Raw genomic sequence first — 13,397 nt, forward strand, 5'->3', positions numbered from 1 at the left:
CGGGTTTAATACTAGTGGTAAAGTTCGGTTGAAAAATCCAAATAAGCTTAATGAGCCATACAATGAACCGTCTCATTAATCATTACCTTTTTTTTTTTTTTTTGGTACATAAGAGGGCAACGCCAGAAAACTAAGGAACTAGAGGAGGGTAGCTACACCTAAAAGATATTCACAAAGGATTGACCGAAGTGCATCAGGAGGATCTTCAAGAAAGTTGACTGTAGTAGATGAATTTACTCATTGATTGGTTGCCCAATCGCTGGCTCTGTTAGCTTCTCTAAAAACATGTTCTACATGAACCTTCCATCTGGGTTTCCGAATTAGCTCTTTGCAGCGAAAGACTAGGTGACGGAGGCTATTACTAACCAATTGATCTTCCAAGACCAACTTTATACACTCTCATTATCTATATGAACGAGAAGTTTATCAATATGAAGAATCCTTGCTCTCTCTAGACCAGTAACTAGTGCAAGCATTTCTGGTCGCATCGAAGTACAAATTACGCCAGAAAACAAGTACGCTGAAATAAAATTACTGGTATCATCTCGAAATACACCATCACAACCTGCTAGATTCGGGTTTCCCTTCGGCGCCCAAATTGAGAAGACACCAACCATAGGGAGGTGGATGCCAGCGAATAAACATCTCTCTGCATATAGGGCCGGGAGTAGGGATGAAGAGCGCGAACTTGTTAAAGACACTTTTAGATGTGGTAAACTGCTGATAGAGAAAATCAATCGGATAAGTTGGATTTCATGATTTCCCCACCTCCAAATCCACCAACACGTGATGGCAAATTTCATAGACCAATCGCCCAACCCCACATCTACATTATTGCTTGCAATCATTACCTTATGAAAGTCGCATTTTAACCAACGACTTTAGTTAAACCAGTAACTGCACTCCTCCGCTCCTCCCACGACGGCTCCACTCCTCTTGTACACTCCTGGCAAAAAAGTTTAATAAAGCCTCCTAGTTTCGCACCTTATTAGGCCTAATAAAACACCCTAACAAAGACCATACCCGTCAACAAATACTATATCCGATCCTAAGAGAAACCAATGGTAATTTATATATCTTCGCGTTGCTGCTTTTCGTCACTGGAAATCACCGTAGGTACCGCCTTATACACCTCATTTTCTTTGTTGCTTTATTGGGATTACTTAATTTGCCTTTTCAAATGATTTCAGCTTATTGATAGTCACGTCGATTTAATCACAATTGTTTTTACGAATATGTTCTCCAACTGTTTGATGAATTGTGGGCAACTAAAACTGTCCCATATAATTTTGTCTATTTTGTGTGTGTGTTCATAGTTTTATAAGCTAAGCAATTGTGTTATCATTGAACATCGTGTTGATCATTTCTCTATTTTTTTCGGAAGGATATTAACCAGCATCACTCATCAATGATGAGTGGATGACATTGTTTGAAAATTGATTAAAAAAAATGAGTAAGAAATTTAGATACGAATCCTCTGTCGCATTTTTCATGTCTAACCTTGTGTCATATTATCTTTTCTTCAAATACGTAATCCTTGATAGTAGTGGCGGACCCAGAGTTTTTAGAATGGTAGTGCACAATTGAAAAAGCTTAACAAAATGCTTAAATATTACCCTTCATCTTACGTAGTACAATATTTCTTTGTGGATTCTTCATCTTACATAGTATTAAACTTCGTCTTACCCAGATGTGGATTTCAAAAAGATTCTAAAGTTTTGTATTTTTCATTAGCTAAAACAAAAAGGAAAACACAAATTGGGAGTGTTTAATTTTAATAATTGGAAATTTTAAATTAGGTTTCGTTGTTTCAATGTTTCAAACAATTAAGTTAATTAAAAAAGCAACAAGTCAAGGAATTAAAAATCAAAATTCACAATAAAAAAAGTCACAAATAGACAACCAACAATCAAAATAAAACTAATAGACATTCATATAAGTAATTTTTCAAAGACAATTTCAAACTAAAATAACAAAATTGGGAAAAGGAAATTAGCGTTTGACGTATTAAAATATGGAAGGTTGAATATCTTACACTAATTTAAGGTTATGGCGGCCGACGGCGGTAGGGCATGGTGGCCGGTGGCGGGGAAGCAGGCGGTGGGTCAAGGGAAGGTCGGGAGGCAGGCGGCTAGGCGTGCTTGTGATAGTCGAATGAAAAATAGAAATAACAAAGGGAAGCGAAAAGAAAATGTGTCTGAGGATTCGAACACACGACCTCCAAATTTAGAACCAAAAACTTATCCATTGAGCTACCTGGCAGACAGTAATTATTACAAACACGTATTCTATATATTTTTGACTTTTCTGTTTCTTTTATAAAAAAAAAAATTCGGCCAACCGAGGGTGCGCACGTGAGGTACTGTGCGCACCCCTCGGTCTGCCCCATTTTTTTTTAGAAAAGACGAGTATACCTTAAAAAACGGGATGAGACTTGAGACACAAGATAAAACACAAAAGTGGGACGGAGGATTCACTCTCGTTTTTGCTAGTTATTAATAACTTCAAACTTCTAAGTGTGAGACAAGAATAACACACTTCCAATTTACACCTTTCTTATTTGATTCGACAATACATTACCAGTCGCGTCTGTGCTTCACAATCTTATAGCCCATTTTCTCGTTACCACCAAAACCTGCATGACAGTTAATTTTTCTTGAATCAGTGGATGTTCTATAATTAGGTTTTTATTTGAATTCTAGCTTTTGCCTTGTTTCACCATAACATTTAGAAGGGTATTATTACTATCGGTGCATAGGTTGTGTCTAGCTAGGTTATGTCGGAATGAGGTACTACTATGTTTCTTTAACTGATTGGGTGCTAATTTCATGTTTTTTTTAGCTGATTCTCCTCACAATCGGACCGACCTTACACATTGGCGATGTTGTACTCATAATTTCAGTTATCTTTGTAAGAAATTGAAGTACCAAACTAAGATCTGCTTATTCTTAATGGGGTTTAGTAGTTTTGACATTAAGAGTACTTGACTGTTTTATCTTTTCTTTAACCTGCAAATATTGGTTTTTATCATATCTTAGTCTGCTAAAACTGCCTATTTATAGGATTCAAGTTATCCTTGTATGGTTTGAGCCGTTACATTAAAGATTTATTATAGAGATAACTTCTGTTAGTGTGGAAATATCAAGGTCATCATATTTTACAAATTGAACTCGACAGTTGCTGATCTTTAAATTGATAAGAGTTTCATCTGCCAAAAATAAACCAAATTGGTTGAACTCAGTTTGTTTTACATGTTCTGATTTTATTCTGGTTTGCAGATAACAGAATGTAAATTCAACATTGAAGCAACTGCTGTATTGGGGGAAGGTTCATGCGTACATGGTCTCAGCATCATTGGACTTCCCTTAGAGGCCATAGTTGATAGCCGCTGTCAGACTCAACTATCATTTTCCCTTTTTTTCTCTTCTACAGTTGTTACATTTCTTTCCTCACTAACCCTACTTCCCTAGAAATCCATGGCTTGGCGCATCTTCACCGCCTTCTGCAAGGTTTACCACAAAGCCTCGTCTCCCAAAAATGTAACTCTGAGCAATCCCATTTTCCCTGCCTTCCTGACCTCTTCATATTCTACTTCCTTTCTCATCACTAAAACCCCTAAAAAATTCAAGAAACGTAATAAACCCAGCGCTCGAACAACCCTTGTTCAGTACCAATCCTCTCAAATTGCCCACTTTGAAGGAATCGTGAACCGTGATAAACATTTTCGCTTTCTCATTCGGTCCAAACAGTACCTTACCAAGCAACGTGAACATATCCTCCTCTTGGATAATGCTGGAAAACTCTACCGGGAACTGGGATGTTCCCGTGGCCGCAAGGTTACCAAGTTTGTTGCCAAACATCCTCTCCTCTTTGAAATTTGCCGGCACAATGACAATAAAATCTGGTTGGGATTTACCGAGTTCATGGAGGGATTACTCGAGGAAGAACAAAAGATTATGGAGTCCATGGAAATGGAGAGGGTAAAAGTGGTGAAGAAGTTATTGATGATCTCAAAGGAGAAGAAGATGACTTTGAGCAAGATTTACCATTGTAGATTCTTATTTGGCATTCCTGATAATTTTAGGGACTGGGTTTTCAACTTCCCTGAGGATTTTCGGGTTGTCAACAGTGATGATGGGAGTCGTACTCTTGAATTATTGAAATGGGATCCTTCATTGGCAGTAAGTGCCCTAGAGAAAGAGTTCATGGTTGATGAGGAAAACGTGACGAGGGCATTTAAGTTTCCTTTGAAATATGGGAAATCTTTGGATTTAGATCATGATGATGTGAACCGATTAAACTTGTTGAATACACTGCCACTGGTTTCGCCTTATTCAGAAGGGTGGAAGCATGAATTATTTACATTGGAAGCAGATAAATGCAGGGTTGGCATCATACATGAATTTTTGAGATTGATATTGCAGAAGAAGGCGTCGATACATCATATAGTGGAGTTGAAGGAGGAGTTTAGTCTCACTAAACATACTTACCAAAGGCTTTTGAAGCAGCCAAGAGCATTTTATTTGGCTGGCACTAAGATGAACTGGGTTGTTCTCTTGAAGGATGCTTATGACGAGAATGGGCATTTGATAGAAAAAGATCCTGAAGTGGCCTTCAATGAGAGACTATATAAATGTGCTGAGATGCAGCAACCGCCTGAAGAATTGAGTCGGGCAAGAAGAAATGAACAATAATAAAGGTAATGATCTCAAATTTTGTCGGCCCAAATGGTACAAAGTACAGTATACCCAAATTGTTATATTGCTTGTATAACAATACGGTTCTTTTTTTTTTTTTTTTTTTTATGTGTTTTAATGCTACCCACCTATTATAGTTGGGTATAACAATACACTTTTTATAACATGCAATAATGACTATATTGTTTAGTTCAGTTATTCTTGATATAAATGACCATTAGAAAGTATCAGGGTGGGTGTCTAAATGGGCATGTTGGCTGACGTGGCTGGTTTCATACTATAGGACCGTCTCATAGAAGAATAGTTGTAAGATACTAGCTGGCCACTAAATATAGCTCATGGGCATTGTTTAGGTATTTTTTACCAAGTTGATTGATTAGGGTTAATGTAGTCTTACTCGTTGGTTAATCGTATGATTGTTCGTTCGTTGCTATTTAAATAAAGAAATAAAGTACGCAATGTAAATTGACACGTAAGATTTGGTGACGCGGAAAACCCAATGTGGGAACAACCGCGGGAGGGACGGTACCCTGCCAAGTATTGCACTATTTGAATAGGAGGATGATTACAATTGAGGCACAAAGCTAATCCTGCTGGCCCTAGGCGTCAGGCCTGCAAGATCTTGGACGAATGTATATTTGAGTATAATAATATGCCGTGATGTAGATGTGTTCTTGAATGTGGATGTGTGAGTGCGGATGTGTTGAATGTCCTTCTTGATTTGCTTCCTTGGCTATTTATAGGGTAAGAACCCTAAATATGTCCTACTTTGAATATGGAAAGGGAATATAATTTCCATAAGAACTCTTTCCATACTTGGTCGCCTTTCCCAATTCTCCCTCATCTCCCTATCTTCTCCCTAACTCCTCTTTCCTTAATCCGGAGGCCTTCTATGATGGGCTCCTGATCTCCCTTGAGCCTGTTTCCCCTTTCTCCAACCGCGGGCTTCCTTCGTCCTTATCACTCCTTCTATAGCTTTTTATATTATTAAGTGGGCCTTCTTTATTGTGCTATTTTTAGGCCAAACAGTTTGCCCCAAATTTCTTGTGAAGTACGCTTCTAGGTATCGAGCAAGGAATTTACGTAACCAAATGCTAAAAAACCTAAGCTGTCTTTTACACTCCTTCCCATGCAATCCATCATGTCAGCCGCCCTATTCCTCTTTTCTCGCACCCAACTCCCTCTCTCCTCTTTATAACTTCAACCTCCACCTTCCACTTTCATTAATCTTAAATCATTTCAAAAATATTCTTCTCTCTTAAACCCTCAACCTTCCTTCTTCTTTATTCTTTGCCGACTTCACTGTTCCTCTTCCCCGTCTCTTTCACCAGGTAATCCACCCTCTTTTTCTTCTTTGATTTCCATTTTCTCTTTCCACTATGGGCAAAACTCGACAATCCTCCACACCCTCTGACCGTAATCTCGACCCCACTTTTCCTTCTCGGGGACTTTTTAAGCATCCCCACGACTGTGACTCCGCCTTGACTCCGGCCGACATTCCCACGATCAAGAATCTGCTTGGTCTTGGTGACGGGGTGGATAATTGCCATTCCTGAACCGGGAAAGAAAGCTGACGCCCTCCGTCCAGGGTGGGTTAGTTTTTACCTGTACCCATTTAGATACGGCCTCCGTTTTCCTTTTCCTAAACTCATTCAAGACTTTATCTTCACCAACAACTTTGCCATGAAACAAATTTCTGCTGCCATTTGGAGAGTTCTTCTCTATTCTCTTGCCGCCGGTTAGAATACTGGTAAATCTGTCACTCTGGGCGACGTAGCCCACATGTACGACATCGATCCCCGGGCGGGGTCAATTCTCATTCGGGGGCCGTGGAGAGGCTCCTTCGGACACGTGTCAAAATCCCGTGATGAGAAATGGTTTGAGGACTTCTTCTTCGTGAGGAAGGACTCCATCCAGCCTCCTGCTGATTATATTTTCGAGAAATGGGTTCTAACTTCGAGTAAGTAGCCTTTCTGTCACCTGATTTATTTTATCTCGCTGCTTACTAGCTTACTTCATCGTCCTCGTGCAGGCCCCTGTGACCTGACCCGTATTGGCGCCAAGATCTCGCTCGAAAGAAGCTGTTCAAAGATCATCTCGAATCGAGAGAAAGTTCCCAGACCTGCTCCCTGGTTTTTCACCTGCTTCCTCCTCCAATCCTCCTCAGTCGGCTCACATTATGTCTTCTGGTAAGACTTCTACAGCCGTTTTAATTTGCATGCTATTTCTCCTGATGTTTTAAGCATCCTGTCGTCTGAGACTATATATGCTTGCAGATTCAAAAGTTGACCAATTAGAAATCATCCTCCAAAGTGCCAAAAGAAAGAGACCTTCTGCCAACCCTGATATGGCCTCTGCCTCCAAGAGGAGTGCTCCTACTGCCTCCTTCCAGACTCCTCCCACGCTTTCCAGTTCTGCTGCACGCGAGCCCTTGGAGGTCGACCCGTTGTCTCGTCATCCACCTACTCCTCCTACCAGTCCTCGTGCTTCATCCAGCGGAGGCATTACTGCTCATTTCCCAAAGGGTTTTGGGAATGTGGACAAGGTGTCATACTGGCCGGAGATTGACCAGCTGCTCTTCCCTCCTGTTGAGGAGACGTTTTCGGAGTTCTCCCCAGAGGAGATGGCTGAGAACGACGTGCACAATGCCTTTATGGTAAATATTCTTCGTCCTCTACCTGTTTGTCTTCTCTTGCTTAGATTTTATCTTTCAACTTTCTTGTTGACTTCTGATTTTTCCTGCCCCAGACCCTCTAGTCTGCACTCTACAACAGGAAAATGATCAACATAGTGCAGACCACTAGCCGTGCTACCAGCGTCAAGAACCAGGAGTTGAAGGGGACTATTGCTGATCTGGCGCAGTTAGTGGCCGATCGAAGGAGCGGGTGGTGGAGTCAAGACCGAGCTTCTTGTCACCAAGAAGAAGCTGAAGGAGGGGGCTGATCAGCTGGCTCGTACTCAAGCGGTGTGCAACACTTTCTCTGACTCCCTCAAGCGCTCTGATGAGAAGATCAGCGAGCTGATCTCCCTGGCCACCAACGTTGTTGCCTATGCTACCTGGCGGGGAAAGATCAACGGGATGCGTGCTGCTCTCGCGGAGGCTCCTACCCAGCAGGCTATAGAGGAAGAGGAGAAGCAACTGGAGATGCTCTACCCCACCCAACCTCATCTGAGTGTGCTGATACCCGAAGTTGGGGAGGTGAATTCTCCGCACTTTGGCCGAGCAAGCCGGAGATGGAGCCGAAATGTCCCGGGATGTCGCCGACGAAGCTCGGGAAGCTATGGCGGTGAGGATGTGCAAGCAAGTGCGGTACACGAAACGGGAGGTCGGCGGGCAGGAGATGCGGAGGTAGAGGTCATTAATGTGACCGATAATTAAGTATTTTTATGTTTTGATGAACTTTTTTTGCAGTCTGGCCCAGAGGTGGCAGACTTTGTAAGTTTTAAAATTTTCTTTCTGTGGTTGCTCCGCCAAGGTGGCGGTTAAACTTGGGGCCGTATTTTGGCCATGTTTTGAAATGCCCATTGTCATAGTTTGGCAAGGTTTTAGTTTTACATATCGTGTTCTTGTTATTTATTTTTCCTATTTTTAGGAAGTTTGCCGTGTCAGTCTGCTTGACTGATTTAGGCGAGTCCTGTCAACCTGAAAAGGCTGGCGTTCGACTCGACTAGGCTAGTGTCGACCTGGTGGTGATTTAGGCATATCGCAATGTAAGGAGGAATGGCCGTGTCAACCTAGGAGGTCGATTTAGACCACTGGTCACTGAAAAGGCCGATCCGGACTAAGCTAGTCGTGTCGTACCGTAGGATGGTCGATTTAGGCGTATCTGTGATTTTGGACTACTTAACCTTGTTCATGACGCAAGGTGTGTTCATCACGTTTAAAGCCGACAGGGGCGTAATTTAGGCAAGTTTATCGTCATTCTAGGACCAATGGGACTGCAGATCTCAGTAGCGCAGATATCCCTACGTTCCATGTTCGTGTGCATGCATGGGGCCCTGATTAATTACGATTAGTGCGAGCTACGTCCGGGGGTGGTATCGGGGTATTTGGATAAGCGTACTTATTGTCAACCAGGCTCCCTTTCGTATGTTCCACGGTCACTTTGGTGAGGGTGTTCCTTGTGGAGAAAATAGGTTAGGCATGTTGGAGTGCCGTGTGCCTTGTCACCCGCGTTGGCGGTTGTGATCTGTTTAGACATCCTTTCAAAGTACCATAGACACTAGGATTCAAAGTGATGTACTTAGAGAAGCCTGAAAATAAGAAACTCTATTAAAATGATGTGAAGTACCTGTCGCCATCTCATGGGGTACCAGAGCAATTGTGGTCCCAGGACGCTGCCAGACCACACCATCTAATAGTAGTTTAAAGTTTTAAAAGAGTTATAGACACCGGAAATAAAAGTGAAATTGGCAGTATGCCTACTACCGGATTTTATTTTAACTTTTTAAAAGTGATTTGGCTTTTCATAGTACATCATTCTGAAATCTAAAGTCTACTTATTATTAAAAGTAATATCTCTTCAGGTGAAGTATGTTCCATGGGAGTTATATGATTTGATCGTCCATAGTCATCAGTCTGTATGCACCATGGCCAACAACTCCTTCTATCTGGTATAGTCCTTCCCATTTGTAGGCGAATTTGCCTGCTTTTCAATTCTTGGTGTTTTGGAACACTTCTCGGAGAACCAGGTCTCTTACCTCCAGGAGCCTGACTTTCACATTCTTGTTATAACTCCTGGCCACAGATTGTTTGTAAGCAGCCAGACGTATTTTTGCGCTTGCTCGCAGCTCGTCAATTGTATCCAGGCTTCTGATCATCTCTGTATTGTTTAGTTCCCCTGTCATATTTTCATACCTGTAAGTGGGAACTAGAACTTCTGACGGAATGACTGCTTCTGCGCTAAACACCAGGCTAAAGGGTGTTTGACCTGTTGCTATCTTTGGTGTCGTTCTGTCTGACCATAACACTAGTGGCAATTCAGCTGCCCACTTTCCTCCTAACTCCTGTAACCTCCTTCTCAAATTGTCCATGATGATTTTGTTGCTGGATTCAGCTTGCCCGTTGGACTTTGGAGTCCTAAGTGCTGACTTTTTTAAGGTGATGTTCCACTTGGCAGAGTATCCCTCAGTATCGTTGGAGATGAATTGTGAACCATTGTCACATATGATTTCTGATGGGATACCAAACCTGCAAATGATGTTTCGTTTTATAAACGAAATGACTTGTTTATCCTTTACTTCTGTGAATGCTTCCGCCTCTATCCACTTGGAGAAGTAATCTGTCATTGCCAGCATCCAGGTTCTATTTCCTGTGGCCCGTTGCAGAGGTCCTACTATGTCCATGCCCCATGCCATGAATGGCCAGGGAGAAATGATAGGGTGCAAGGGTTCTGCTGGCTGATGGATCATCAGTGCTGAGCGCTGGTAGGCGTCACATTTGCGTGTGTACTCTGCTGCATCTGCCTTCATTTGTAGGCCGCAGTATCCCCTGTCTCGAGGGCTTTATTTGCCCAGTCACGCCCCCGCATGGTTTCTACATTCGCCACTGTGGAGAGCATGTAACACGATCGTGCTTCTTCCTTGTCCAGGCACCATAGGTAGGGGCCTGCTAGCGATTTTCTGAATAATATATCATCAATAAGTATGAATCTGGAGGCCTTTACTCTGAAAGCTCTCACTTCCTTCTTGTCATCTGGTAGCTTGTTATGGCGCAGCCAGTCTAAGTAAGGTGTGCGCGATCGCTCGCTTGTTCTATTTGTTTGGTCGGCGTCTGCTGTTTGGTCGGGATTTCTCACCTTCCTCTCAGAATCGTCCTGGACTTCTTTCTCGCTCTGTGGGTCCTCCAGTTCACCGTTATCTATTTCATCTGCCTTCTGGATGAAAGGCTCCAGCATGTGTGCTATTGGAATGCTGGATAGCTCTGTTGGTTTAAATGTTACCCCCAGAGTTGCCAAGGAGTCTGCTTCCACATTCTCATCTCTGGGGATCTGCTTAAGCTTGCAAGTTTCGAATTTCTGTTTTAACTCCTTTGATACTTTTAGGTATGCAATCATCTTCGAATCTCTGGCTATAAACTCATCATTCACGTGGTTGACTATTAATAGAGAGTCCTTTGGATATGGCCAGTGCACGACCCCTAACTCCAAAGCTAGCTTCATTCCTAATATCAAGGCCTCGTACTCTGTTTCATTGTTGGTTGCCTTGAATTCACATCTTACTGCTTGCGCTATCAGGTCTCCCTGTGGTGATCGCAGGATTAATCCCACGCCTGCCCCCCTTTGGTTGGAGGCTCCGTCAATATGCATCTACCAGACTTCTGTTTCCTTGCTTCCTTCTAAGGTGAGGATCTCCGTATCGCGGTCTCGGATGGTTGGTGAAGTCTGACACGAAGTCGTCCAGTTCTTGCGATTTGATTGTTGTTCTGGGGTCATACTGGATATCGTACCCACTGAGGTGTACGGACCATTTTGACATTCCGCCTGATAGTTCAGGCTTCCTCATGATAGATTTTAGCGGGTAGTTGGTCACGACATGTATGATGTGGGACTCAAAATAGGGGCGCAGTTTGCGAGATGCTAATACCAATGCTAGTACTAACTTTTCAAGAGATGTGTACTTGGTCTCTGCCGGCAACAGAGAATTGCTCACGTAGTATACTGGTTTATGCTCCTTTTCTTGCTCTCTGACCAAGACAGCACTCACTGCCACTTCTGTGACGGCCAGGTATAGGAATAGTGGTTCTCCCGGCTTTGGCTTCGACGGCCACGGCGGCGGGTCCGAGGTATTGCTTGACTCTCTAAAGGCTTGCTCGTGCTCATGGGTCCATTCAAACTTACGGCTTTTCCTTAGTACGTCGTAAAAACGACTGCATTTATCGAAGATCTTGAAATGAACTGTTCGGGGCTTCTACCTTTCGGCTAGTCTTTGAACATCCTTAGGCTTCTCGGGTGACTCCGGTGCAAGACGGCTTTGATTTGCTCGATCTTTGGCCTATATTCCTCTTTGGGTGACTATATAGCCTAAGAATTTGCTAGAAGATACTCCGAAGGTGCACTTAGATGGATTTAACTTCATTTTGTATTCTCTCGAGGGTCTTTGAATGTTTTACGCAGATCTTGCCGTATATGATCTTTGACTTTTTCTGATTTCACCACCATGTCATCAATATACACCTCCATTGTTCTTCCTATCTGTTCTTTGAACATTCGGTTAACCAGCTTTTGATATGTGGAACCTGCGTTCTTTAGGCCGAATGGCATGACGTTGTGGCAATATATTCCTCTTTCAGACATAAATGTCGTCTTCTCTTTATCTGCAGGATCCATCTTGATCTGATTGTATCCACTCCATGCGTCCAGGAATGTTAACATCTCATGTCCAGTTGTCGCATCTACCATTGCGTCAATATGAGGCAGCGGGAAGGGATCTTTAGGGCATGCTTTGTTGAGATCGGTGAAGTCCACACATACTCTCCATTTCCCATTCTTCTTGGGCACCACCACTACGTTAGACAGCCATTCTGGATATTTTAATTCTCTTATTTTCTTCGCTGCCATCAGGCTATCTACCTCTTGGTTGATCACTTTGTTTCTTTCCGCTGCAAACTTTCTTCTTCTCTGCTGGATGGGTTTACACTTTGGGTCCACACTAAGCTTATGTGTTATGATGGACGGATCTATTCCTATCATGTCATCGTGTGACCATGCAAAACAATCCATGTTATCCTGTAAGAACTTGACTAATTCCTTGTCTTAGGCTTCTGTGCATCCTACTCCAATGAGCACGGTTCTTTTCGGGTGCGGACTTGTCCGGGTTGATTTGATCCAGGTCTTGTGTTGGGGTTCAATGTATTCGTCTTGGATATCTTCATCCTTAATTGCTATGCGGGAGGGTTGGCGGTGCACTTGAGTGCCTTCTTATAGCGACCTCTAGCTTCCTCCCGATCTCCTCTTATTGTTTTACTCCCCATGGTGTGGGGAACTTTATGCTTGGTGGTATGTTGAGGGATGCTTTCATCCGGTGCAACCATGGTCTTCCCAAGATGACGTTGTAGGTGGAGGGGCCGTCTATAACCAGTGCACGACTTGCTTGTTGAGTCCTCCCACGTAGGTTGGGATGACTATCTCGCCTAGTGAGTGGTTGTTTCTCCTTTGAAGCCTACTAGCGGAATAGTCTTCTTCGCAAATCCTTCTCATTTGAATCCCATGTTTTCTATAGTTTTCAAAGCATGATTAGGTTGACCGAGCTTCCTGTATCTACGAAGACCTTTCTAACTGTGCAATTGGCCATTGATAAGGTGATAATAAGTGCGTCGTGATGTTCTCACTCGTATGTATCTCATTCATCAAAGCCGACCATTGGCAGTCTTTGAGAAATTTCGCAAGAATTGGTGGTCTGTCGCCTTTGATCTCGGTGGCACGTCTTTTAGCTGCCGAGTATGTCGGTCCACTTAAGTCCGAGCCTTTGTTATCACGTTTATAATTTTGGTGCATGTGGGTGGATCGCGGGCTTAGCGGAGCCTACCTTATCTTTCTTTGCCCCCACGTGGTAATAGGTGGGTCGGACTTTTTCTTGTTCGTATACGGGCGCTTGATCTCTCTTCGTAATGTGTAGCAATCCTCGGTGTTGTGCCCAATATCACGGTGGAACTCACACTTCTTCTTGCTATCCTTTCTCCAAGCTTGTTCTCCTACTGGT

The 13,397-nt window shown here is 43.0% G+C and overlaps 1 protein-coding gene across 4 annotated transcripts in view; it reads left to right on the top strand.

The window, feature by feature from the left end:
* Positions 1 to 874: 874 nt before the first annotated feature.
* The window catches only part of LOC141627088 (protein WHAT'S THIS FACTOR 1 homolog, chloroplastic-like), a 28,727-nt gene continuing 16,204 nt past the window's right edge, over positions 875 to 13,397 (top strand). Inside the window, exons 1-5 of one of the 4 annotated variants that reach the window (XR_012536650.1) lie at positions 875 to 1,116; positions 3,279 to 4,699; positions 6,730 to 6,886; positions 6,974 to 7,353; positions 7,446 to 8,254. Coding sequence is in view for 3 of the 4 variants with exons in the window: in XM_074440568.1 (XP_074296669.1) it covers positions 3,477 to 4,694 (1,218 nt within the window). In the remaining variant the exon portion in view is untranslated. Of the gene's footprint in view, positions 1,117 to 3,278; positions 4,892 to 6,729; positions 6,887 to 6,973; positions 7,354 to 7,445; positions 8,255 to 13,397 lie in introns of those variants that run through there. The other 3 variants (XM_074440568.1, XM_074440570.1, XM_074440569.1) reach the window with 3 other exon arrangements.

Source organism: Silene latifolia, chromosome Y, assembly GCF_048544455.1.
Source record: "Silene latifolia isolate original U9 population chromosome Y, ASM4854445v1, whole genome shotgun sequence".
In the NCBI taxonomy this organism is placed as follows: Eukaryota; Viridiplantae; Streptophyta; class Magnoliopsida; order Caryophyllales; family Caryophyllaceae; genus Silene; species Silene latifolia.